The sequence below is a fragment of the Cyprinus carpio genome, chromosome A3 (assembly GCF_018340385.1).
Source record: "Cyprinus carpio isolate SPL01 chromosome A3, ASM1834038v1, whole genome shotgun sequence".
Taxonomy (NCBI): Eukaryota; Metazoa; Chordata; class Actinopteri; order Cypriniformes; family Cyprinidae; genus Cyprinus; species Cyprinus carpio.
In genome coordinates this window covers 10,833,096-10,861,037 of record NC_056574.1, presented here as the reverse complement: position 1 = coordinate 10,861,037, position 27,942 = coordinate 10,833,096, and the positions used below count along the sequence as shown (strand labels likewise).

General features: G+C 41.8%; 2 protein-coding genes and 2 long non-coding RNA genes across 5 annotated transcripts; 2 read left to right on the top strand and 2 right to left on the bottom strand.

Annotated features, from left to right (window-relative positions):
- Positions 1-1,884: 1,884 nt before the first annotated feature.
- On the bottom strand, positions 1,885-24,570 carry LOC109067104 (sialoadhesin-like). Of its 2 annotated transcripts, none has more exons than XM_042717803.1 (7): positions 24,313-24,570; positions 22,756-23,028; positions 9,153-9,269; positions 4,300-4,581; positions 3,667-3,909; positions 3,155-3,268; positions 1,885-3,064 (listed from the first exon to the last, which is right to left on the bottom strand). In XM_042717803.1, exons 1-7 carry the CDS (start codon positions 24,494-24,496, stop codon positions 3,030-3,032), a joined length of 1,248 nt encoding a protein of 415 aa, XP_042573737.1. In that variant the 5' UTR covers positions 24,497-24,570; the 3' UTR covers positions 1,885-3,029. The 2 variants fall into 2 exon arrangements, with proteins under 2 accessions (XP_042573737.1, XP_042573740.1); XM_042717806.1 differs by having other exon boundaries at positions 3,155-3,256.
- Positions 13,151-14,673, top strand: LOC122136155 (protein ANTAGONIST OF LIKE HETEROCHROMATIN PROTEIN 1-like). The gene is made up of 2 exons (XM_042717862.1): positions 13,151-13,545; positions 13,806-14,673. Exons 1-2 carry the CDS (start codon positions 13,268-13,270, stop codon positions 14,233-14,235), a joined length of 708 nt encoding a protein of 235 aa, XP_042573796.1. The 5' UTR covers positions 13,151-13,267; the 3' UTR covers positions 14,236-14,673.
- Positions 14,880-16,802, top strand: LOC122136183. The gene is made up of 2 exons (XR_006153991.1): positions 14,880-14,978; positions 15,750-16,802. It is a non-coding gene; the product is annotated as an uncharacterized LOC122136183 (long non-coding RNA).
- A 774-nt stretch (positions 24,571-25,344) lies between the features above and the next one.
- Positions 25,345-27,548, bottom strand: LOC122136184. The gene is made up of 3 exons (XR_006153993.1): positions 27,492-27,548; positions 26,262-26,297; positions 25,345-25,611 (listed from the first exon to the last, which is right to left on the bottom strand). It is a non-coding gene; the product is annotated as an uncharacterized LOC122136184 (long non-coding RNA).
- Between the last annotated feature and the right edge of the window lie 394 nt (positions 27,549-27,942).

Below are 27,942 nucleotides of genomic sequence, written 5' to 3'. Positions count from 1 at the left end.
TCACACCAACTACAGAAACAGAGGAAACTTGAGCTAATAGATGTAAAGAGTTAGATTATATGAACAACATACCTGTACAACAGATTTTTATATTTTATGACAAAACTCGATTTTTGTACTGCCTGCCCAATGGTTATTTTTTATTTTTATTTTTTTTTGCCCACAGATGTTTTCTGTTCTTGTTTAATTAACCTGCTTTATGCATCGAAACTGCCAGTGAAATAAATACAAAAACACAGACTCACAGTGTACAGTGATATTAACAGGATGATAGTTCTCTCCAGATTCAGACTGACAGCACAACACACCATCTTATGTGATGGTGGAGCTGATTGTACTACATGTAGATCCTGTATGTGATCCCCCACACTGATGATGACAATCTTCCCACTGTTCACTCTCTGTGTATCTTCTCACTCTCCATCTATCAGAGTTACTCTGGGTCTCACAGCTCAGGAGAGACAGATGTGAAGTGTTGAGATCTGCTGGGACTGATGATCAGAGAGACTGGAGGAGAAATACCTGAGAAATGTTTCAAAATAAATGCTAATAAAATAATTAACAAATAATAAAAATCATAAAAAGAGGTTTTAAGAGGCTGAACATTTTAATTAGGCTTATTTCCTTATTTTCCTTCAGGTAAACTTATAATATGATTAACATTTGTGCATAAACAGTCATGCTTCAGATTTAATGACAATCTCCCTTTCTGAGAGCAGCTGATAATGATTGCTGCAGTCTGTAAAACAAGATCATCTGATTTGACCCTTATTGATTACTTCTGTTGGTCTAACCCAATGCATTTAGGATTTTTATACCAGGACTAAATCATATACTATTGAGCCCTACAGTACATATCTGTCTCCAGTACATTCAGATACATGAAACAAACAATGACACTTTGTGATTTTACAGAAGAATGACTGACAGTGCATGACTGGGCATCTATCTATGGTGGGTCTCACTTCTTGAAACCAGTGGGAATTTAGGCAATTTATGTGCCCCACATACCTGGTCTGTAATGCTTGCATTCAGACATAAACAATACTTATAACTTTCAAAAAAACACATCAATAAGATACCACAACAAGAAAATAATATCTTACCTGATGAAAACTGTCTAGCCTCTATACCAAATAGATCACAGATCAGAGTCACTGAATCTCCTTCAGCCAACCACTTCTGTGGAGAAACACTTAAAACTGTCTGGCGTCTGTCTGAAATAGAAAAATCACTCATAACATGACAAATGTGTGTGTGCATGTATGAAGTGATCAAACTATCAGTGTAAATTATGAAATTTGTGCATTATTTAAGGTGCACAGTCAGAATTGATGTATGAATGTCTGTCAATATAAAATTGGCAAAAAGCATGAGTTCTGACCACTTCAGCTTTGCTATCCACGGTACCGAATTTCCATGAAATGTCAAACAGTACACACTCACACTGCCTTGCAGTAGTTTAACCAGGGGAAGACGGTTGCAGGGATCATCCTTGTCCTCACTTGTTGGCCCAGAGTCAGTAGTCCAGTGGTCTGGTACATTATATCATCTGGTTATGCAAGAAACAACCCCAATTTAGACTTTTATGGAGATAACAGCTCTGTGTCATTCCATCCTGTCTGCTGCACCAAAATCTTAGGTCATACCTCTACACCAGAAACATCAGATCCAGCCCCATATACCAGGTCCTGTCAGAAAAATGTCCGTTTGTCTAGCAACAGAACAACTAGTCAGCAAAGTTGTCTAATACCCAAAACCCATTAACAGCAAGTCTTGTCTGGTACACAAAACCAATGTTTAGTCTGGTACCCAAAACTTTATTCACAGTCTTCTATCAGCCAAGAAGTTGATGGAGCAAAGCCAGAGAAGAGCAGAACAAAGTGATAATAGCAGAGTTTATTGTATAATGGTAGTCACATATGTCTGACGAACACCAAACTGCTTTAAAACAACATCACATAAACTTTGAATTTCCAGAAGTATTCCCTCTTATCTCTTATTCATGAAGACAAACAGCCATGGAAACACACAGTCATAAGACTAAACAACAATGGAACAATTATATATATACAGTATATACATACACACATAATAAATGACTAATCAGTGAATAAATCAATGAAATCAGTAGATAATTGGCTATAATTATTATGATTATTATAAATGATCATATGATTAAATGGAATAATAAAATGGTAAAATGATCATAAATGAATGAATGAATAAATGAAAAATAAAATAAAAGTACGTAAAACACAACACAAATGTATGATTGCTCTCTTGAAGCAAAACCCACACAGTTTGCATTTGAGGACCCTTAGATCCTTCAGCAGATGAATGAATAATGAAAAGTTACAGAACTATGCTGACAAACAGCAGTAATGTAAGGTAAGCCTTCTGAAACTTTTTTAACATACGGTCACTGTGTTTTCAGGCCTCAGAAAGGCATTTTATTTTAAATAAACCAAAACATGAATATTGAAAGATGAAAATAAAACGCCCATTGGAATTATATGAACTTAACTGATTAGGATGCACTTGTGATGCTAAAGCTCAGTGAAGTCCAGAAAAACACAATGAGATTTGGTCCATATTTCTAAAAATAATTTATTGATTAAAACTATCAAAAACCAAATGGGTTACGTTTCTGGTTCGTCAATATGAATTTAAAATGTACTCTTTCTTATTTATTCCAAAGTGTAACCTACTTTTTACAATCAATTCCTGATGGATAAAATCAAATAAGAATGAAATCAATGGAAGTCAAGTGGGCTGGTAAATCTGGTTCATGTTGACTTTAACAACCTTGAGATGCCAAAAGGTTAGTCATCTTGAATCAGGAGTGACTCCTGTATTTCATACACACACACAACAATCAGTAAGAGGATTCATTCATGCATTCAAATGCAGTCACTCATGACTTTTACATTACTTCTACTATAAGCTCTGCTCTGCCTGAGCTTATGAATATGACATTAAGGAATTCCAGGGTGAAGCTGAAGTTGTCTTATTGTCACAAAAGATTATCACATTGAAGTTTCTTCCTCTTCAACAGAAGTAACTGTTAAATACACACAAAAACAATATTTTCAGTATTTACTTAATGGGTATGCATGTTTTCTGTAGGTCAATTAAATATGACTTCTAATACCTCTCATCCTGCAGCATTTGAAAATCAGCACAACTGTCACTAGCAGATATGGACAAACTGCCAGTACAGAACTGAGTGTGTGGAGGACAGAGATCTGCGATTCTGAATGAGACACTGAAAAACAGACACACAAGCACTTTATCATGTACTGTATCTGAACGAGAGCATAAGAAGAAATAATATTTTATAGATATTTATATAGATATTTATATAGATATTTTGTAAATTTCCTACTGTAAATATATTAAAACTTAATTTTGATTAGTAATTTGCATTGCTAAGAACTTCATTTGAAGAACTTTAAAGGCGTTTTTTTCAATATTTAGATTTTTTTTTGCACCTTCAGATTTGAGATTTTTATGATTTTCAACCACACATCAATGGAAAGCTTATTTATTCAGCTTTCAGATGATGTATACATCTCAATTTTTGAAAAACTGACTCTTATGGTTTTGTGGTCCAGGGTCACATAAGAAGAAATAAATCAGCTCACAGTTTCTATTGACTCTCACCTCTGACTGAGATCCAGCTCTTGGGTGACTCTCCTCTCTCTGAGTGTTTGCAGTAGTAGAAACCCTCATGTGACTTTGAGACAGTAGAGATGATCATCTCTGTAGTTTGGTTCTGGATTAGTGATTCATCTTTATAGAAATCAGCTCTGAGGTTTGGTGGAGTTGAATGTTGATATAAACAGCGTAGTGTCAGATTATCTCCTTCAGTCACAGGATGAACAGGACTCTCCAGAATCACACCAGCTACAGAAACAGAAGAAATGTGTGCTGATTGCAAATAGTAAGAATATTTAAACAGTGCTGTGACTACAATAAAAACAAGTATATTATTTTCTCCTGACAGAACTACATTTTTATACACTGCCCATTGGTGTCCAGGTGGTATTTAGTGTGTTGCTATGGTATTCTGGGTGGTTGCTAGGGCATAACAAGGTAGTTGCTTACTGGCCCAAGTCAAATACAGCCCAATTCTTTATCTTGGTCCCTAGATATGGGGGATCCTCCTTTAATGTAGAACAATCCCCTAACACTCAGTAAAAGCGTGAACTAGTTAATTGAATTGAATTGTATTTAACGCTTCCCTTGATATGTTAACTGCCAGTAAAATGAATAAATACAGACGCACAGACTCACAGTGTACAGTGACATTAACAGGATGATAGTTCTCTCCAGATTCAGACTGACACCAGTACACTCCAGTGTCTGATGTGATGGTGGAGCTGATTGTACATGTAGATCCTGTTTGTGATGCATGGCGTAGTGATGGACAATCTTGCAGCCCCCATCTGTCTGTGTATCTTTTCACTCTCCATCTATCAGAGTTACTCTGGTCCTCACAGCTCAGAGAGAGAGAGACAGATGTGAAGTGTTGAGTTCTGCTGGGACTGATGATCAGAGAGACTGGAGGAGAAACACCTGAGAAATGTTTCAAAATACATCTAAGCATAAAATCTCCCTTTTTAAATGGGTTGAACATTTTGATCAGGCCTATTTAATTGTTTTCCTTCAAGTTCACTTATAATATTAATAACATTTGTTTGCCATAATAAATAGTCAAGCTTCAAATTTCAATGACCATCTACTCTGGACTTTGGGGAAGAAACACATTGTGAAATGGAGAGGATTTTTTCAGTTTCAAAACTTACACACTGTTTTCACAGTACATTGAGCTCTGAAAACACCAAGAAAATTTTTTATACTTCCTGCTACTGTATGACCACATGCATCGATCAGTGTATCATACAACCCACTCTTACACATGCTTGTTTCAGTACTGTGTCATTCACACTGATTCTGTTTGAACTCACCACACCAGTGACCCATAGTGGTTGTTTGTATATGGTGTTGTGAGTATTTAAGACATACTGCTGCTGCACAAGTAGCATATATAATTACCCCCCAAAACAAAGCTGGAATGAGAAGATAAACAAAATAGCCAAAATGTGCATGCTGCTGTGAACATGAAAACTTTTTCATATTTCCAGGTTTCTCAGCAGTAGAAGTCATCATAGTTGGGGAATCTTCTATAGCAGTGAATGGGAGACTACCACAATATATATATATGTATAGCATTCTCATTTGCTCAAATAGCAAAAGAAAAAAGAAAAACTCCACGATAGTGTTTTCACGACTTTCAAAAAAAGGGGAATAAAATAGAGAGAGACTGATAACGACAGTTAAAAGATAGAACAATGTCAATTTACCTTCACTCCCATTGATGCTGTATAAGAAACCCCCATGTCGTTCCAAACCCGTAAAAGCTCAGTTTGTCTTTGGAACACAATTTAAGATATTTTGGATGAAAACCTGGAGGCTTAAGACTGTCCCATAGACTGCCAAATAAATAACAGTGTCAAGGTCCATAAAAGGTATGAAAGTCGTCGTCAGAATACTCCATCTGCCATCAGACGTGCAATCTGGGTTATATGAAGCAACGGGAACACGTGGATGACACAGAAGGATGACACAGAAGAGCATACACACCATACGGTGATAATGAGAGACTGAGAGGAGACCGTTGACAAGGGAATTTTTGAATAAAGTCGTTATTTTGGTTTTCTTCGCTTACAAAAAGTGTCCCATCGCTTCATATAACCTAAACTGCACATCTGATGGCAGATGGAGTATTCTGACGACGACTTTCATACCTTTTATGGACCTTACATTGTTATTTATTTGGCAGTCTTTGGCAGTTTGGAAAGACATGAGGGTAAATGATTAATGACAAAATTTTCATTTTGGGATGGAGTATCCCTTTAACTAGTTGAAAATTGCAATGTCATATAATACAAAGTATAGTGTTAAAATGTACACAATTTTTTTTAAGAAATTGAAGTATAAAAAACTTAGGATTTACGATGCTGATGATTGTTGAAATGTCTTTTGAAAAGGGTCCATTGGCTGCGTATGCAACATGAACCAATCAGCTTGTGCCAAATAGTTAAATGCTGTGAATATCATCAGTTTGCATTAATGACCCATCAGCCTGCGCCATCTAGAGTTGACAGAACTTAGCATTTAGGCATGTGCCCCACATACCTGCTCTGTAATGACTGGATTCTGTCACGATCTCTAGCTGGAGTGCCTGTGAGCTTCAGTAGAGGGCACTCCACTCAGGACTCATTCAGAACTCCATTTCCCATCCTGCCTCACTCCTGGGACTGATCTCAAACACACACACATGCACCTAATTCCACACACACACCTGCAGCTAATACACACACACCCATATAAGCAGCACACTCACACCATCACACTGCGAAATCTTGTTTAGCCCTGTCTAACATTTCCGAGCGTTTTCCCTTTGTTTGTTCTTCCGTGTCTGACTCTTGGATTGTGTATTCTGACTCTGATTCTCTGCTGCCTGCCCCGATCTCTGCTTGTTTCTGGTTTCGATTCTGGTTACCCCTGACATACCTGATGCCATTCCTGATTTCCACCTGTCTGACCATTCTGTTAATAAATACTGCAATTGGATCCGAACGTACAACAATCTCCAGTCAAAAAGAAGACTTCGCCAAACCAGGATCCAGCAGTCCGGAATTCTATCATTAGCAAGATGTCGGTTCCCACTTCTAGGTCAGTGTGTCAACTATCTAGCCCTATCATTGACCCAGTGGACCAGCTACTGCACCTTCGGCAAGGAGATCAATCTATTGAGGAGTATGTTCAGCAGTTCTGTGAGTTAGTATATCAAGTTCCTCTAAATGATGAAGCTTTGTTTAAGGACTTGTTTCGTTTTGGACTCAATGAAGCAATTAAATCATGGTTACATGGAGGGGAATTTAATGGCCGTCTAAGAGACATTATGGACTATGCACTCTTGTTATGTGGTTCTCCTTTCACTGTGGGAGAGGCAGAGGACTTTAAAACCCCAAAGTCTCTCCACAAAATGGCTACCAGCCCGGAGGCGGTTCACAAAATGGCCGCCGCTCCTGAGACTCATCCTGTCATGGCTACCACTCCAGCACCTGTGCACAAGATGGCTGCCAGCCCTGCGCCACTGCTCAAGATGGCCGCCAGCCCAGCGCCACAGCACAAGAGGGCCGCCAGCCCAGCGCCACAGCACAAGATGGCCGACTCAATGTCTCCGGACAAGGTACCACCGACTCGCCGTCATAGAGGGTGGAGGAGGAGACAGGCTCCCGGAGGCCGTAACCGAGCAGCCCGCCGTAACCGAGCAGCCCGCTGCCGTCCCGGAGGCCGTAACCGAGCAGCCCGCTGCCGTCCCGGAGGCTGTACCCGAGCAGTGCCGTCCCGGGGCCGTACCCGAGCAGCCCGCTGCCGTTCCGGAGGCCGTTCCCGAGCAGCCCGCTGCCGTTCCGGAGGCGGTGCCCGAGGCCGTTCCCGATGCGGTGCCCGAGGCCGAGGCGGTGACCGAGGCGGGGTCTGAGGCCATTCCTGAGGTGGTGCCCGAGGCGGTGTCCGATGCGGTGCCCGAGATGGTTCCCGAAGCCGAGGCACTTCACGTCTCCAGAGGCCATCCAGAGCACCTTTGCGTCTCCACAGGCCATCCAGAGTCAGGTCAGGTCCCCGCTGACCGTCCAGAGTCAGGTCAGGTCCCCGCTGACCGTCCAGAGTCAGGTCACGCCACCGTGGATCCTAGTGAACAAGGTCACGCCACCGTGGATCCTAGTGAACAACCTCAAGTCACAGTTAAACTTTATGAGGCCCAGTCAAATCACTACCAATCTTCCAGAGTTTCATCATACCACAACAGATCATCCAGAGCCTCGTCACAGCCTGTCTGTTGCACCAAGCAAGGTTCTCTCAGCCTGTTGTATTGATGTCAAGGAGACTGTAACTGCTGCAGAACCTTTGGAGGTGTCAGTAGTATCCATCCAGGAACTCTCGTCCTGTCCTGTCACGGCCAAGGAGGTCGTCCACCAACTCACCGCCCATCCTGTCACGGCCACGGAGGCCGTCTATGAACTCATTGCCTGCCCTGTCACGGCTAAGGAGGCCGTCTATGAACTCTCGTCCTACCCTGTCACGGCCATGGAGACCGGCTGTGAATTCTCTGCCGGCCCTGTCACGGCAATGGAGGCCGTTTGGGAACTCTCTAACCACCTCATCACGACCACAGAGGCCGCCATTAACCTGTTTATGTTCTGTTTCAGTCCCACCTGACCAGACTTGCTCTCCTGTACCGTTGACTCCACTGTGCTTCTGTCCCATCTGCTCAGCTGTGGTGGTCCTCTGCTCCGCCCTGGCGGGCTTCTGTCTCCTCTGCTCGGCTGTGGTGGTTCTCTGCTCCGCCCTGGTCAACTTCTGTCCCGTCTGCTCCGCCCTGGTGGGCTTCTATCCCATCTGCTCAGCGGTGGGGGCTCCTTGCTCCGCCCTGGTGGGCTCCAGTTCTGCCTGCTCCGCCCCGGTGGACTCCTGTTCCGTTGGCTCTGCCTTGGTCACAAGCCATTCCACTTCCACATGGACCTGGCCCTCCATCCCTCCCCCTGTTCCGCCTCCGCTCCACCGCCCGTCTGGAAGCCGCTCCTTGTGGGGGGGCTATGTCACGATCTCTAGCTGGAGTGCCTGTGAGCTTCAGTAGAGGGCACTCCACTCAGGACTCATTCAGAACTCCATTTCCCAACCTGCCTCACTCCCGGGACTGATTGCACACACACACCTGCAACTAATACACACACACCATATAAGCAGCACACTCACACCATCACACTGCGAAGTCTTGTTTAGCCCCGTCTAACATTTCCGAGCGTTTTCCCTTTGTTTGTTCTTCCGTGTCTGACTCTTGGATTGTGTATTCTGACTCTGATTCTCTGCTGCCTGCCCCGATCTCTGCTTGTTTCTGGTTTCGATTCTGGTTACCCCTGACATACCTGACGCCATTCCTGATTTCCACCTGTCTGACCATTCTGTTAATAAATACTGCAATTGGATCCGAACGTCTCTGACTCTCCAGTGTAACAGATTCAGACATATTAAATAATAGATTTGACTTTTATAAAACAAATTACATCATATCTTACCTGATGAAGCAGTTAGAGTGTACCAGCTGAATGTCCAGCATGCAGAGGAGCTGTTAACCTCACAGATCAGTCTCACTGAATCTCCTTCAGTCAACCACTTCTGAGAAACACTGAAAACTGAAATAAAGAAATCACTCATTACAGTTTTTTTTATTTTTATTTTTTTTTTTACATTTGCTAAGACACTAAAACCCTATACTCTGAACTAAATTTTCAAAAGCCTAAACCAATTTGTCAAATAAATCACTCTTTCTGCAAAACCTGAAACATGTTCAGTCAGTTTAGACACTGTTTGCAGATCTCATGCACTCTTTTTGCAAAACACTAAACTCACTAAAACACAATTTGCACTGTGATAAACTTGTGATGCAAAACCCTAAATACAATCCATACAGTATATATATACAGTCACATGCGAAAGGGTTAAATACACAGACCAAATAAGGATAATTAACTAACAGGGGTGAACTAAAACAACTAATCAAAGGATGACAGAAACTAGGTCAAGTGAAACATGAGGGAAGAAAACAAACTAAAATCCATGATTGTGACAGATGTAGTGTCTAATGAATGATCTGTAGTGTGTACATTATTGACTAATGTGTGTGTGATTTGAAAGCTTTGTTTGATTTTGAGTACAGGTGAAATGGTTTTGAAGCAATTGTTTGATTTTGCCAGAAGAGGCAGGGGTTCTGTGAATTTAGTTTGAATGTTTGGATTTGTGTTTAAAGGGGGCATAACACACACAGTTTCACCCAATATCATGTTAATCTTGAGTACCTATAGAGTAGTATGGCATCCTTCATATCTCCAAAAAGTCTTTAGTTTTATCATATTTATAAAAGAAAGATACAGCTTTATGATTCTTTCCGGAAAAGCAGAGCTCCTGGAGGCATGCTGTGGGCGGAGCTAAAGAGTGACTAACACCTGAGATCTGAATGCCAACAAAACAAACATTTGATGCCATTTCACTTATCGTCTACAGTTCTGAATCATGACCGGGATGTTTTATAGCTGGGACTGCTACTTCTTTACCTCTGTGAAGTTGGCACCCCATAAAAAGAAATAATCACCAAAACTATGCCATTTGTTTGTGCTACGTTTGTGCTGATTTGTGCCGCAAAAACGAATGTTTGTGCTGGTTTGGTGTTTGAGATATTAAACATTCTTTCCACCACGTGTTGCCCAAATCATTCCAAACCAGCGCAGTTCGTTTGTGCTTGATTTGTGCCCATTTGTGCTGTTAAAAATAACACTGTATCTATTTTCCTTCCGTAGATATAACCAAAATATTTTTAGAGGCTGTGACTTCACTCTCCACCCCAGTTCGTCTAAATCGCACAAAACTGGTGTCATTCGTTTGTGCTCGATTTGTGTTGTTGGAATGAACGTCAAATATATTTCTCCTTCATAGAAATAACAAAAACAATTCTGGGCAGTGACGTCACTCTTCACCCCATGGCGTCTAAATCTCTCCAAACTGTTGCCATTCGTTTGTGCTCGATTTGTGCTGGTTTGTGCTGTTAAAAGAAACCCTATAACTATGACCACTTCTTTTATATAACAAAAATAAAATTTTTACGAACAGTGACGTCACTCTCCACCCCATGCAATCTAAATTGGTGCAAAACTGCCATTCCTTGGTGCTCGATTTGTGCTGGTTTGTGCCATTCAAATTTACATTGTACCTATTTCCTGTCCTCAAAAAATAACAAATACAAAACAGGCCAGTGACGTCACTCTCCACCCCATGCTGTCCAAACACCTCCAAACCGGTGCCGTTCGTTTGTGCTCGATTTGTGCTGGTTTGTGCCGTTAAAAGAAGTGTTCATGCTGCCTTAAAATTTTAAGTTTAGTCAGCTCCAAGTTTTACTAACTTTATATTTCAAAGTTGACTTAGCTTAAATTTCAAGAGAGACCATTTTTATTTATTTATTTATTTATTTTTACAGTGAGTCTAAATCATTCTATTTCATTTGTGTTTGATTTGTGCTGTTAGAATATGAAACATCTAGGCCTATTCCCCACAAATATTCATTAATATTAATAATATTAATTAGACCCTAGGTCATATAGCATATAGCCATATTCCAGGTGATGTCCTCACCAAATGCCGCGTTTATTTGTGATCGATTTGTGCCGTGAAAAAAATTCTGGTTGTAACTAAAATTCTTCTTAAAAAGGCCTATTTAAAGGGGGTTGGGGGGGGGGGCAGGGGGGGGCAGAAGCATTTAATATGTCATTATCTATAGGCTATATGTAACTGTAATTGCATGGTTTTACTGCATTTAACAGTTAATATTATTATATTAATATTATGTTAACCTTTTCTGTCCCCCTTACAAACGATTATTTATCGCACTGAATAATAAGACAAAGGATATAATGGACTAAAGAAAAAGTGCTCAAAGATATAATAGCCTTAAGCTATACTGAACGTGTGAAGAAGAAAAAAGGAAAAAGACCACAAAAAAAGATAGATAGGCCTACTGTATATACATATAAACGAGGTAAAAATGTTTTTAATATTTTGCAATCAAAAACCTCTAAGCACAAACAAACGGAGCCGTTGGCATGGGTGGAGAGCTCCCTGAATTAGCATATATTTGTTATTCCTGGGGAAATATATTTAGTATTCTAATGGCACAAATCAAGCACAAATGTATTAGAAAGATTAGGCTCACAGGTAAAAAACAAACAAACAAACAAAAAAAACAAAACAAAAAAAAAAACGGTCTCAAAGTTTCAACGTAATGCTGCCTTGAAATTTAAGCTTAGTCAACTTTGAAATATAAAGTTAGTAAAACTTGGAGCTGACTCAACTTAAAATTTTAAGGCAGCACAAACTCTGTGGCCACGCTAAACAGGGTGGAGATTAAAGTTTCTGTTATATTTAAGAAGAGGTCATGGTTGTTTATTTTAACAGCACAAATCGAGCACAAAGGAATGGCAACGGTTTGGAGAGGTTTAGACGCCATGGGGTAGAGAGTGACGTCACTGCCCAGAATTGTTTTTGTTATTTCTAAGAAGGAGAAATATTTTTGATGTTCATTTCAACAACACAAACCGGCACAAATCGAGCACAAACGAATGACACCAGTTTTGTGTGATTTAGATGAACTGGGGTGGAGAGTGATGTCACAGCCTCCGAAAATATTTTAGTTATATCTACGGAAGGAAACGTTCCCGGTTACTTAGCTGTAACCTTGTTCCCTGAGAAAGCGGAACGAGATGCTGCGCTGCTCAGCGCATTGGGAAACGTCTTGTTCGTGACCAGCTGTGAATAATGTGTGTAACACGTCGATAGAATTGACCCGGCGGTAATATAGCCTCGGTTGATGACGTCATCTGAGCGTGCCCGCAACACGGGGCTATAAATAGATAAGCCACAGGTGCATCAACAGGACATTTTGTCTGAAGAGCAGTCCTGGGACATATTTCAGTACGGCAATGCAGCGCAGCATCTCGTTCCGCTTTCTCAGGGAACAAGGTTACAGCTAAGTAACCGGGAACGTTCCCTTTCGAAAGCTTCAGTCGATGCTGCGCTGCTCAGCGCATTGGGAACGAGAATACCCACGCCGCCGTGCTTGAAAATGTCTGGACCCCTAAGGTTGTGCAGGTGTGCTACCAAACCACAAGAAGGCCTCAGACATTAGCTTGTGATGTTGACTCAAGGACATGAGAGCCCGGAGTAGCATGGACATCCAAACTATAAAATCTTATGAATGTGTGCGGAAAGGACCAACCTGCCGCATCACAAACCCGTTGTAAGGGGGCACCCCTTGCTAAAGCACTAGAGGAGGCGACCCCACCTTGTGGAGTGAGCTCTAAGACCTATAGGCGAAGCTTGACCGCGCGCATCATAAGCCAAAGCAATAGCAACCCTGACCCAGTGAGACATGGTCTGCCTGGTGGCAGCTGCTCCTCTGTTACCACCACCATAACAGACGAACAGTTGCTCCGACTTACGCCACTGGCTAGTGCGGTGGACGTAAAGGGGCGGTCACACTAGACTTTGAGCGTGCGAAATTTTTTCGGACACCACTGCGAATATGAGCGGGAGCAGGATATGACATCACGCACCATGGTTTCCCCTCATCACAACATAGATTCCGATGTGCTTGTACTGTGTCTTTTTGCGACGGCGTCGAAAGCGTCTGGAAAAGAGAAGGCTGTGGGTTCACCCTATTCTACGTACTCGGAATGAACGGGGTGAATTCCATTCTTTAATTCAGGAGCTTCGGCTGGATGAGGATCGCCACAAGGAGTACTTTCGGCTCTGTCCCGCCGATTTTGATCGGTTGCTGCGTATGATCGCTCCACTGATTGAGAGGCAGGACACCACACTGCGTCAGGCAATAGGTCCAGCAGAACGCCTGGCGATCTGTTTAAGATGAGTACTTTAACATCAATATATTTTATGTTATGATGTCTACAAATGCTAAAAAAAAAAAAAAGCTTACCCACTAATTTTGATAGAAACTAGTTTGGGGCCAGATTCATTTACCAGGCCACCTGCTTTTCACCATTTAATTGTCAAATTTTGAGTTAAAATTGTTGTATTATTGTGAAGTTATGGGATATTAATTTTTAAATAACATCAATATTCATAAAATATTCATTAATATTAATAAAATACTCTTACATTTTCAGGTTTTTGGCAACTGGTGACTCGTACCACACTATATCCAAAAGCTTCAGGGTGGGCAAATCCACTGTAGTTGGAATAGTGCCATCAGTAGCCACAGCCATTTGGGAGAGTTTGGCAGGAGAGTATATGCCAGTGCCTCAGGAATCAGATTGGAGGGCGATTGCTGAGGGGTTCTCCAGTAAATGGGCTTTTCCACACTGCCTGGGTGACATTGATGGGAAGCACATTACAATAAAAGCCCCTGCTGATTCTGGGTCCCTTTATTATAACTACAAGGGACAGTTCTCTATTGTTCTTCTGGCAGTGGTAGATGGCAACTACCTCTTCAGAGTAGTAGACATCGGTGCCTTTGGCAAGAGTAGTGATGGTGGTACGTTGTCTGCCTCTGCTCTTGGAAGAGCTCTCAGACAGAAGACTCAGTCTCCCAGATGATGAGCCTCTCCCTAATGGTGAACACCTTGGTAAGGTACCATTTGTGTTTGTTGGAGATGAAGCATTTCCCCTCCGAAAACATCTTCTGCGTCCTTACCCAGGAAGAGCAATCCCTGCTGACCAGAGGATCTTCAACTTCCGTCTGTCGCATGCAAGGAGGATTGTAGAGAATGTTTGGCATCATGGCAGCTCAGTTTCGTGTGTACCACAGAGTGATGGAGTTGAGCCCATGTGATGCAAGAAAAGATTGTGCAAGCAACCACCATTCTCCACTATTTTAACAGATGGGGTCATGAGAACTCTCCTTCCACCACTGGTTCTGCACTGAACACAGCTGGAAGGATGGGAAGCAGCACTGCGTCGCGGGAGGCCCTAGCTGTGAGGGACCAGTATAGGGAATACTTCAGCTCCCCGTGTGGTGCAGTTCCTTGGCAGTATAACCAGATTTGAGGAAGTCTGGCTCACCATATAAAGGCTCTTTTCAGAGCCACTTCAATTTTTCCATTGTTTGTGTGTGTGTGTACATAAACCTTACATTTACACCAGCAACATGTTTTAAATGCACATATTAAATTTTTGATAGAATGAAAGTTACCCTTTGGGTACATGAATGCAAAATGCATATTGCCATGCTTGTTTCCAGTAAAAACAAATCCTGGTGTTTACAGCAGATGTGTTACTCATGATGGATATTATCAGCTGAGTCCAACAACCAAGACATCAAGAACATCTCCACTACAATGGTATGTTTACAGTTGGGATCTCCAAAAAGGCTGTCGAATCATTTGAAATGTATTGTCAGCGATGCTAAAGCTTAGTGATAGTTTTAAGAAAATGTTCAAGTACACTTAGCAAAAAGACAAAGTAATGAATCAGGAAACTGGTTTTATTGTTTTCTCAAAAACAACAATTCCTGCATAACAGCAGGAAAAGATAGCAACTTATTAGAACTTCTTAGAACCTGTTTTGGAAAAACCACATCTTCTTTAAGGAATAATATTCTTTAGAATTAATTGACAATGTTCATTTTGGAGTGAACAACTCCGTAATTGCACTCAAAAACAACTTAATGCACTCAAAACACGAGAACTTATAAGAAACTTATAAAACATAAGTAATAGTTCACCCAAAAATGAAAATATACTGAAATTAAACTCCCTCAGGCCATCCAAGATGTAGATGAGTTTGTTTCTTCATCAGAACAGATTTGGAGAAATTAAGCATCACATCTCTTGCTCAGCAATGGAGAGAATGAAAGTCCAAACAGCTGATAAAAACATCACAGTTATCCACAAGTTAGCTGCTTGAAGAGGATCCTTTGCAGAGCAAGTTATGTGATGCTTAATTTCTCCAAATCTGTTCCGATGAAGAAGCAAACTTATCTTGGATGGACTGAGGGAGAGTTAAATTGCAGTAGATTTTCATTTTTGAGTGAGCTATTACTATAAAGATCATGTTCGTGAACTGACACTGTACTCAGCCTCATGTATCAACTGCAGTATCTTTATTTGTAGTGAACTCCTGGTTTCCCTGGGAAGACGGGAGAGAGCTGGGTGAATGCAGTTGAGGAAGCTGCTTACATCATCCTCTTTTCTCTTTTCTTTTACAATGGACATTATTTCACTTTCAAATTCATCCATGGCACTTGATTTTCTTTTTTTCTTTTTAGATGCAGTGGTGCCCTGGCTGCTGGTGCCTGATACAGGGACCTGGAGTTTCGGGACCTGGACACCCGGGACCTGGCCGCCCGGGACCTGGCCGCTTGGGACCTGGCCGCCCGGGACCTGGCCGCTTGGGACCTGGCCGCCCTGGACCTGGCCGATCGGGACCTGGACGCTCGGGACCTGACAGCTGAGGACCTGAGTGCTTATGATGGGGACCTGGGACTCAGGGACCTGTCAAGTCAAATTTATTTGTCTATATCATAATACACTTTTCTGAAAGCAGCTTTACAAATAGTCATCCTGTTTTTCTACCATGTCTTGGGCACACACCTGAGTTCTTAAATGTAAAAAAAAAGTATTAGACGAAAGTATACTTTAGTCAAAGTCTAATTTTTGATGTCTACCTGGCTGCTGGGGACCTGACTGCTGATGCTGAGGATCTGCTGTGGTTCTGACTGGTGGGAAACCTGGAAATTGCATTTAACAATATGATTTTCAGTCTTTGAAAAGTCATAATTTCTATATTTATAAAAAAAAAAAAAAAAACCTATCTTTTTTTTATTATTATACATATTATTTTTTTTTTCATAAGTCACAATAGGAAACTATTCTGCACTTGTTCCTGCACCTGTTTGCTTGTGCCTGCACTTGATTCCTGCCTGATGGTCAGTTGTTTTTCTTGAAGTATTTGTGGATAATTCCCACATGTGGGTCTTTCTGCCACAAATACTTCAATAAAACTCATTATATCGAAAAACCTCCATCTTCTTCTGTGTCCTCCTTCACTTCCACTTCTCTTACTGTCTCTTTCTATCCTTCTCTCTCTCATGTAGGTGTCTCTGAGCCCACACCTTTTTTTCTTGCAAGTTTCAACTGAAAAATAAAAGAATATTGCCAGGTTCATGCAGCAGAGTTTGCTTTTGAAGTCTGTTTGGGAAGTCGACACACACACACACACACACACACAGTCAAATCAAAAATTATTCAGACCTTTTTAATATATTTTTACTAGTGGGTGCAGGACACTATAGTTAATTTGTGTAAGTGAGTATAGCAAAATAAAGTAAACTTTGACATATTATACCCCAGAATTATTCATACAGTGGACTACCAGTAAAACTGATAAACATTTGGTGTACATATATTTTATTAACATATTTTTAAACTATAGTGAATAAACGGTATTAATGAATGAAATGTTCAAGGTTTCTGAATAAATTTTAGTTTGACTGTACATATATGTAGCGTTATATATTACATTTTTAAGCCTTTAAATAGGTCATTGTGGTGTGCAAAAAATTAATTTTTAAATGAGTTTGAAAATATAAAAGTAAAATAATGAACATTAAGTAAATTAATAATACACTCATGTATAGTAATTATAATGTAATCTCTGTCTCTCTCTATATATATATATTCACTAAGCAATAAAAAATGCGCCCTCATTCAAATGTACCGTCTGTTCCTGTTTCCATTGACACAGCGAACCATGCAGCTTCTTTTTTTATTAGATTTTTATAATCTTTTAAAGAAGTGTTGTATAAAACTGGACGCTGCGCTACGGTTAAAATTAGCGCTTCCTCCATTTTTGAATTTCTATATAAAGAGAGTAAACGCAGTGACGTATCGATTTTCTACTGGTCACACATCTTCACGTGATGCGAATTCACAGGTCAGAGTTAACCAAACTTGAACTTTGGTACGCAGCTAAATGCGAAATTTTTCGCATGAACTTGCGTTTCCAGTCTGACGCATTCGCATGCGTATGAATGGAAGTCAATGGAACGAAAAGTGCAGTGTGATGTAACTCTATAGCTGAAGAGCACGGACTGGACACAGTCTATAAGATTTCTCCTGCTCCGGCGTTGCGAACGGCGGAGGACAGAAGGCCTCTAGAATGACCGGATGTACAGCCGAAAACGGAACCTTAGGCAGGTAATCAGGATGAGGATGCAGAATCACTTTCACGCTCCCTGGGGCCACGTCTAAGCATGATGGTGAGATAGACAGAGCCTGCATATCCCCAATTCTCTTCAAAGAAGTTATTGCCATGAGAAAAAACATTTTTAGAGTTAGAAGTCTATCAGACGCTGACTCTAAAGGTTCAAAGGGGGTTTCAACCAGACCCTCGAGAACTATAGCTAAGTCCCAAGAAGGCATCTTGGTTTTTACTGTAGGCCTCAGTCGTCTGGGCCCCACGAAGAAAGCGAGAGAGCAGAGGGTGTCTCCCCCGAGTGGCATCCCGTCAATCAAGGCGTGGCAAGCCGAAAGAGCGGCCACATAAACCTTAAGAGTAGCAGGGCATGTGCCTGTTAACAATTTCTCTTGCATGAAGTCCAGAACTGAAACAATATGGCAGTTGACTGGATCTATATTGTGTACCACACACCACCTGTCAAAGACACCCAATTTACTGGCACAACTCTGTCTGGTGGAGGAAGCCCTAGCACTAAGGATGGTATCAATAACACCCGGCGACAGCCCTGTGTTCCTCAGCTGGTACCCTTCAGGGGCCAAACATGAAGATTCCACAGGTCGGGCCTGGGATGGAATATCGTACCCCCTGCCTGAGACAGAAGGTCCCTCCTCTCCGGAATCACCCATAGCGAGCCGTCGAGGAGAGATATTATCTCCGAAAACCATACCCTGTTCGGCCAACGTGGCGCTATCAGCAAGAGGCAAGACCCTTGTTGGTGAACTCTGGCTAGGACTCTCGGGAGCAGAGAAACTGGAGGAAATGCATACAGGCGCATTTTGGGCCATGTGTGCGCCATCGCATCCAGACCCAGGGAGACTGGGTGACTCAGAGAGAAGTAGAGGGGACATTGCACTGTCTGATGGGAGGCGAAGAGGTCCACCTCTGCTTCGTAAAATTTTTCCCAAATCTGTTTCACTACCTCTGGGTGGAGTTTCCATTCCCCTGTCGGAAGTGTCTGTCTGGACAGTAAATCCGCTCCCACATTCAAACGCCCCGGAATGTAAACTGCCCTGAGTGACAGGAGCTTGTCCTAGGCCCAAAGAAAAATCTGCCTCGCTATCTTGTTCAGATTGCGTGAGCGCAGACCCCCCTGGTGATTTATATACGAGACTGTTGCTGTGTTGTCCACCCGTACTAGAACATGACAGTCTCTCAAATGATGGAGGAAATATTTCAGAGCCAGAAATACGGCCATCAGCTCGAGGCAATTGATGTGCCAATCGAGCTGACGACCCCCCCCATTCCCCTTAAGCTGGGTGGCCATCCAAGACTGCTCCCCAGCCCAACAGGGAGGCATCTGTCGTTAGCAGTCTGCGACGACACGGGTGCCCCTAGAGTGGGACCCAAGGCAAGGAACCGGGGTCTGAGCCACAGAGATAGTGTACGAAGCCCGCAGCGCGTCACTTTTATTTGCCTTTGAGGATTGGCTCTCGGATGAAACCCTCTGGCTTTTAGCCACAACTGAAACGGTCTCATGTGTAACAGCCCCAAAGGAATCACCGTGGATGCTGAAGCCATGAAACCTAACATCTTTTGATACTGACGAACAGTGCGATCCTGGCCTAGCCTGACCTTGCTCATGGTCTGCTGAATGGTCTCGATCCGAGCGGGAGACAGTTGTGCCCGCATCGTGATCGAATCCCAAACGATCCCGAGATAAGCCGTTCTCTGGGCCGGACAGAGAACACTCTTCTCGGTGTTGAGTCTCAACCCCAGAGAAACTAGATGAGCTAACACGATGTCCCTGTGTTGTAGCGCCATCTCTCTCGATTGCGCTATTATCAGCCAATCGTCGATATAATTCAAAATGCGAATGCCCTGGAGTCGTAATGGAGCCAGCGCTGCATCCATGCATTTTGTGTACGTGCGGGGTGATAAAGCTAGGCCGAGAGGAAGAACCCGAAACTGGTATGCTTCGCCCCCGAAAGCGAACCTCAGGAATTTCCTGTGTTGTGGCAAAATCTCTATATGAAAATATGTGTCCTTCAGATCGATCGTGATAAACCAATCGCGATGCCGAATTTGCGACACGACCGTCTTGACGGTTAACATCTTGAACTTGAGTGCTCTGATTGTACGGTTTAAGCCTCAAAGATCCAAGATTGGACGCACTCCCCCACCCTTTTTGGGAACTAGGAAGTATCTGCTGTAATAGCCCGACTCTCTCTGTGGAAGAGGAACATGTTCTATGGCCTCTTTGCCCAGAAGAGTTTGTAGCTCTTGAGACAGTACCTGCATCAGCTCCGGTTTCACGGAAGTGGAAACCACGCCGTTGAAACGTGGAGGATGACGAATAAATTGGATCCTGTATCCTATCCGTACTGTGCTCAACACCCATGCAGAAATGCCTGGCAGAAGTTTCCACGCTGCCAGACTCTCTGAGAGTGGTACCAATTTCAATACTTCCTTTTGAGGGGATGTTAGATGTTCCGTGTCCAGGATGATGGCAGGAAGCACTGGAACATCTAATATCTCGCTGGAAACCCCCGCCCCCCGAGGCACAAGAAGCCACCACGGGATGGAGGGGTTTTGTGAGGGTAACGGGGCGGGGCGAAAAGCTCTCGAGCGCACACCACCCCGTGAGGGACTACCCCCACCAGCACGGGCGCCATGGCGTCAGGACTTCTTCTTCTTATTAATAAAAGTCCTGAGGTCTGGCTTGGGAGGTTGCTGAGCACGGCAAACCTGTCCCCAATCACTACGAGGGGGAGCACGGTCTGCCACGCTCTGCTTTTTAACCTCCCTGGTTTTTGAAGGACCGGGGCGAGGCTGGGTGGCTGATGCCCCCCCTCCCCTTGAGTGCGGCGAGGAAGAAACTGAACAAACGCTTCTTCATGTTTCTTTACTTCCCTAAACCTGTCGACGACCATATTAACCGAATCGCCAAACAGGCCAGATGGAGAGATAGAAGAGTCTAAAAGAAACAAACGTTCCTTCTCTTTAATGCCCGTCAAATTAAGCCACAGATGCCTCTCCGTGCTGACTAAAGCTGACATCGACCGGCCAATGGCACGAGCCGTCTGCTTGGTCGCCCGGAGAGACAAATCTGTGGCCCGACGAAGCTCAGCGAATGCTTCCTCGTCGATTGTACTGCCCACACTCAAGTCCTTCAATAGGTCAGCCTGGTATGCCTGTAACATTGCCATAGTGTGCAGCGCAGCACCAGCCTGACCTGCAGCTTGATAAGCTTTACCCACTAGCGATGATGTAATTCTACAAGGTTTAGTGGGGAGAGTAGGTTTCTTCACCGAGGATGCAGATTCAGACGAGAGATAGCTCGCAAGCGACTCTTCAACCCGAGGCATCTCCGAATATCCCCGCGACTTTGCATCCACGATAGTTGAAAAAGTCAACGTCGAGGGCACAAAGATGCGGGAAGTATATGGTTCGCTCCATGACTTCGACAGTTCATCATGGAGGTCCTCGAAAAAGGGGAGAGACTGATGTTGCGGTCTCTCTCTCCTACCACCCGACAGAAACCTATCCCTCCAGCTTACTACGTTTGGGGGTCTCTTGTTCGCGTGGCCAATCAAGCTGCAGCCTGTCCACCGCACGAGTAACCACCTCGAGCAGCTCCTCGACCAATTTCCTCTCGCGAGAGGAGCATTCAGAGGCAGCCTGCTCATCGCCCGAAGACTCAAGAGATATATCATCCTCCTCGTGAATCGAAGAAGCACCGGAGCGCGCTTCGAGATCACGAGAGAGGATGCGTGGATCTGGTGACACTGTAAGCGAAAGGGACGGGCCCCCGTCGCTCGCGCTCGTCACGCAGACCCGCACGAGAGCCCTCCGACGAAAAGGTGGGTGCGGTCTGAAAATAGTTCAGACGAGCACGAAGCATCTTCACTGAGAGCAGTTCACAATGCTCGCACTCGCCCGTCCAAAAAGCCAGAACCGCGTACTCTTCCCCCAAACAAACAAAACAGTAATCATGCGTATCCAGCTCATACATAGGACGAGAGCATGGAGGAACACAAACACTTACTGTTTCGTTGGGTCATCGTACGAAGATCTATAGTAGACAAAAAGAATCTTCCTGCAGCAACCCTGCACAGAATGATCTGAAGACAAAAGACCTGTTGATGCACCTGTGGCTTATCTATTTATAGCCCCGTGTTGCGGGCGCACTCAGATGACGTCATCAACCGAGGCTATATTACCGCCGGGTCAATTCTATCGATGTGTTACACACATTATTCACAGCTGGTCACGAACAAGACGTTTCCCAATGCGCTGAGCAGCGCAGCATCGACTGAAGCTTTCGAAAGGGAACTAGATACAGTGTTTGTTTTAATGGCACAAACGGAAACAAATCGAGCACAAATGAACTGCGATGGTTTAGAGCGATTTGGCCAACATGGGGTGGAGAGTGACGTCACACGGCCAAAAAAAGAATGTTTAATATCTTAAACACCGAATCAGCACAAATGTATTACAAACGAATGGCATAGTTTAGGTGATTATTTCTTTTTATGGGGTACCAACTTCACAGAGGTTCCATCTTTCAGTATCAAACGATGTGCAAATCCAGCGTCGAACTGAGCCTTGTTTCTATAACGTTTGTCAACAAACATACTTGTGAAACTCCACTGCTGCCCAGGAAAAACAAACTGTATCCACTGTTTACATAACGCTGGGAAGTTATCTTTCCCTTACAACCAAAACACACTTCTTTGGAGACATTCTTCCCAAGAAAGTCCCATGCAGCGCTACAGCTGGATGAAGCTCGTTAATGGGCACGATCTCGCTCTCGCTCTGGTCGATGAGTGCAAGGTTTTTCTGGGTTTCAAGAAATGTTTTAGCAATTCAAAAAAACTGTAATAACATGTTAACCGTGTGTGTGTTTGTGTGTGTGTATGAAGAGATGATCAAACTCACCTGATACTGTCAGTGTAACTGCATCACTGTGTTGTGATGTGCGTGATCCTTGACTCTCTGCTCCATAACAGGAGTATTTCCCTGTGTCAGACTCAGTAACAGGACTGAATGTGTATTCCTGTAGTTCACTGATAACACTGCCTGAACCGTCTTTATACCAGCTGTACTGCCAGCTAGTGACTCCTTCACCATCAATGTCACATCTGAGAGTGACTGTCTCTCCTCTGAATACATGTTGATCAGGTTTGATGGTAACTTTGGGGTTTGGTTTTTCTGTACACAGACAACAAATCACAATGAAAATAGTGTGATAATTAAATAAAAAATAAATAAATACATCATGCTGTTTTTACTTTATGAACACAGGTATATGTACTTGATTACAAAACATGTTAAATCAGGTTAGACTGAACTGTTGTTCTCTATAGCTGTTATAATCACTTATTTAGTGGCTTATGAATTTTTTTTTTTTTTTTTTCATAAAACTTTGGCCTCATGACACACAAAACCTTGAAACTTTTTCACCGCCTAGAGAACACTTGTGAGATAAGTTCAAAACACTGTTACAAAGGCCCCTATTTGGATTAAAAACAATAAAAAGTTGATCACAAAAAAAAGACCTCTATTTTGTGAATCAGGAATCATTTTGCAAGTCAATGTCTATTACAGAATGTGCAACATTAATAGAGTGGTGCAGATACAGCGAAATTCAGCAATAAGCATTCAGAAAAGTCTACTTTCATTACACTATTTTAAGAAACGTTTGAATACCATCTGAATATGAACACACAATACACTATGTTGTCAATTACTGTATAGTAAATCAATCAATCAATCACCATCATCTGCCAAACTGCATTACAGTGTTGGTAATGACCTTATTAGCCACACTAGCAGATTTTTAGTCTTCAGACAAGTGACTTTCACAACCTCCCCTAGACACTAGTTCTGCAAAAGTACATGCAAGAAGTGCATGGCTACAATTAAACACAACATATATTACATATAACATATAAAACATTCTCAACAGAATTTATTGTAAATATAACAGAGAAAGAAATCCACAACATAAATACATAAAATAGTAAAATTAAGTAGGATAAAACCCTGTAGGCCAACTTCCCTCATGATCATTGCATGCATAAGAACATGGTCAACTATAGTGCTTTGTAATTCATTTCAAAGCACACAATCATTTGTTCTCCTGTTTATATTATCCTGAGATTCTGACTGGTGTGTCATCAGCTTTGCTACTTAATGTTTACATGTGGATAAATGTATGCTATTTGAGTCCATATTGGGATGCTTGGGGTAATTATATTGTGTACTTGTGTTTTCTTAATGAGAACATGGTTAAACCAATGTAAATGGGGGCATTGTGTGTAGAGTTTTGCGGAAATCATTGAGAGAATTGGAATGTGTGTGAAAGCAGGTGAAATGTGTTAAACATTTTGAGAAATGCATCTTTGTAAGAAATGGGTTGGAAAATTATGCCAGCTGACTCAGTTATAGTGTGTTAGCAATTGAGAAAAACTGTATATGTGGAAAAATACTTGCCGTATATTGTCACTGTAACTGGTTCACTGTAATGTGTGTAATATCCTCCTCTTCGTGCTCTGCACCTGTACTCTCCTCCATCAGAGACTTTCACTGAATCAATTGTTTTAGCTGCAGCTTCAGTAGATTCAGTGTTTGAGTTTTTACTCCAGAGAAACTTCCATCCATCCCATGACTGATCCATTTCACATCTCAGAGTAACTGAGTCTCCAGTGAACAATGAACTCTGTGGCAGCACAGTCAGAGTTGGTTTGGGAATATCTGTCAGTATAAAATCATTAATAACATAACTTGTGAAAGTTTTTCAGCAGAAGATCTCATCCTCAGTCAATGGTAATGGTAAATCATTAGTGCATTTATTTCATAGAAAATGAAAGACACAGAACTGCTAGCAGAAATTATAAGGCCAATTAAGGCCAACATTTACTTGGCACAATGCAAAGACTAAAAAGACAACAAAGGTCATAAACCTACAAACTTTAGGTTAATAGCACAGTGCTTTACCCACAAATTAAGCTTTATATTCCCACAGTGCAGAACAAAACGTTGTAAAACCAGCTTTGTTCTAGCAGCTATTATTCTGTTGAATAATTCATAGCAATAGGGCAAGTGATGATGGGAATGCAGAGCACTTTATTTTACTTACCACATTTATTTATTAAGCTATTTAATGTCTGTGTTTTTTGTAAAAAGTGTGTCAAGTGTATGAACTTGTACACTACGAACAAAATCTACTTTTGGGTTCAAATAAAGTAACCTGAACCTTAACAATGTCACACCAACCAACATCTATACCATCAGTTAAATAGACAGACTATTCAATAAAATTTTGCGCAGGTACAGCAGTTTACACTTTTAAAATAGAGGACAGCATGGATAAAATGGTATAATTTTTTTTACCAGTAGGTGGTGCTGTAACTAAACCTGGTACAGTACCTATGCTCAGATAAATTGGCCAAGGAGGCCTACAACACATTAAAGAAACATGTTAAATGTGTGTATATGAAGAGATGTTCAAACTCACCCCTGATACTGTCAGTGTAACTTCATCACTGATGTTTGAGCTGCGTGATCCTCCTCTCTCTGCTCCATAACAGGAGTATTTACCTGCGTCAGACTCAGTAACAGGACTGAATGTGTGTTCCTGTAGTTCACTGAAAACACTGCCTGAACCATCTTTATACCAGCTGTACTGCCAGCTAATGACTCCTTCACCATCAATGTCACATCTGAGAGTGACTGTCTCTCCTCTGAATACATGTTGAGCAGGTTTAATGCTCACTTTGGGTTTTGGTGTTTCTGTACAATGACAAAAATTCACAATGAAAATAATGTGCTTATTCAATAAACAAAAATAATAAAATACACAGCTTTAATCAACTTCAGTGGTACAACTTTAACTGGGTTAATAGTCTAGAGCTTAACACTCTGTGTCAGACCACCTACATCTATATCAGCAGTCAAAGAGACATAACATTCACCAAAGTTTACAGCAGTTTACAATAAAATTCAAAATGATGAAGGGGTTCACACTGGATAAATTGGTATGATTTCGGACCAATAGGTAATGCGGTCACCAAACAGAGTTTATTTTAACAGGAAAAAGGATTGCTGAGATACATCATGACTTTACTATGCCTTTATTAGCATGTAATTTGATAATGCTGGCTAATATACAGTATAAATCATTTGAACCTAGGTGTTTTTTTTGTTTGTTTGTTTTTACCTAAATGAGTCTTCTCATCATGATTACTAATAGGCTATTATATTGTAACAGTGTAGAATCACCCCTATGTATGGATTTGTGTGTGTGTGTGTGCATATATATATATATATATATATATATATATATGTGTGTGTGTATATATATATAAATATGTGTGTGTGTGTGTGTGTGTGTGTGTGTGTGTGTGTGTGTGTGTGTGTGTATATAAATCAAATTCACTCACCTTCAGAGTGTCCAGAGTGGATGTTTGAAATCAGCACTAAAAACAAAAAGAGAAAAAAATTAATTACAGTGTGGATTGTCGTCTTTTTTTTCCCCTTTTTTTTTACTTTCTTAATATAACAAAAAATGGGATGATTTTTGCCACATTGCTTGTTAGCCACGTGCATTTCATGTACTGACTTATGTCAAAGGGATTTTGCTTATTTTGCTTTGATGTGTAGATGATGATTCTTGCTCACACACAAACACAACATATTCAACATACCTGCACAATGTGACAGTGTTAATATATATAATGATACAACTGTGTTGGACGCTTCTGTTTTGCACACTGTAATTTAGTTTTTATCTGTTATATGGCACAACATTTGAGTAAGATTTGTTTGTGATAGTTTGTGTTTTGGATAGTTCACTACCCTGAGAGCACATATACCCTGATACATCACACCTGTTTAATGTTTGCATTTACATCTGCAAGATATATTTCATCTGCAATATGTCTCTTAGATATGATTTAGAATGTATGTAAACCTGCTTTTTCTAAAACATGAAGATATTTATGATTTAGAATGTATGTAAATCTGCTTTTTCTAAAACATTTATCAGATGTTTTTACACAGCAGATGCTTCATAGGAGCAAATGCTCTTAAGCAGACTTCTTAAATATGTACCTATGAAATCTGGGTAATAACGTTCTTTAATAGTGTTATTTTTACATAAATTAGGTTCCCTTTCAGTCGGTCACTCTCAACGTCACATTGGATGACCGACGAATTGGGATCTCACTTAGAGAGACCAATGTACTACGAGTGTAAACGAAATGAGCCAATGCACATTGACATGCGATTATTGCATCCAGCTGCCGCTGATCACAGTGTGAGTATAAGTAGGCAGCAGATGTAGTGCATATTCAGCTTTTCGGAGCTGAGCGGTTCTATCATTCTGCTCCTGACCGTCTACTTTGAGTCTACAAGACGAGTTCAAGCACGCTCTTCGAGGGCTCTTGTGCTGGCGGTATGGCGCTTCAGCAGTGCTGGTTTTCTCATGACAAGTGGGTTGCACACAGCAGGCTGCACTCCCCCTGTGTGTGGTGCAGGCGGCCATTTGCCCTGCGTGCTTCAGCACATTAAAAGAACATTTCTAAAGAGCATTCACGGGTGGAACGTCTTTTTAAAGACGCGTTTTTTTAAAGATGCCCTTACATCAGTGCGTTTCTGGATGCGGTCATTACCTGGTGCTGGGTGATGGTCACGATCGCTGCCTCTCGTGTCTGAGCATTAAAGGGATAGTTCACCCAAAAATGAAAATGTGATGTTTATCTGCTTACTCCCAGGGCATCCAAGATGTAGGTGACTTTGTTTCTTCAGTAGAACACAAATCATGATTTTTAAATTCAACCATTGCAGTCTGTCAGTTGTTTAATGCATGGCAATGGTAACAAAATCTATGAGAATAAAAAAAATGCACAGACCAATCCAAATTAAACCCTGCGGCTTGTGACGATACATTGATGTGCAAAGACACAAAACGATCGGTCTTTGCAGGAAACTAAACAGTATTTATATAGTTTTTTACCTCTGATTAACGCAATGTCCGAGCTGTTAGAACTCTTGTGAATGCGCATTCACCACAGCAGGTGTGTGAGGCATCTTCTTCTTGCCTTATGGCAGATCACAGACTTA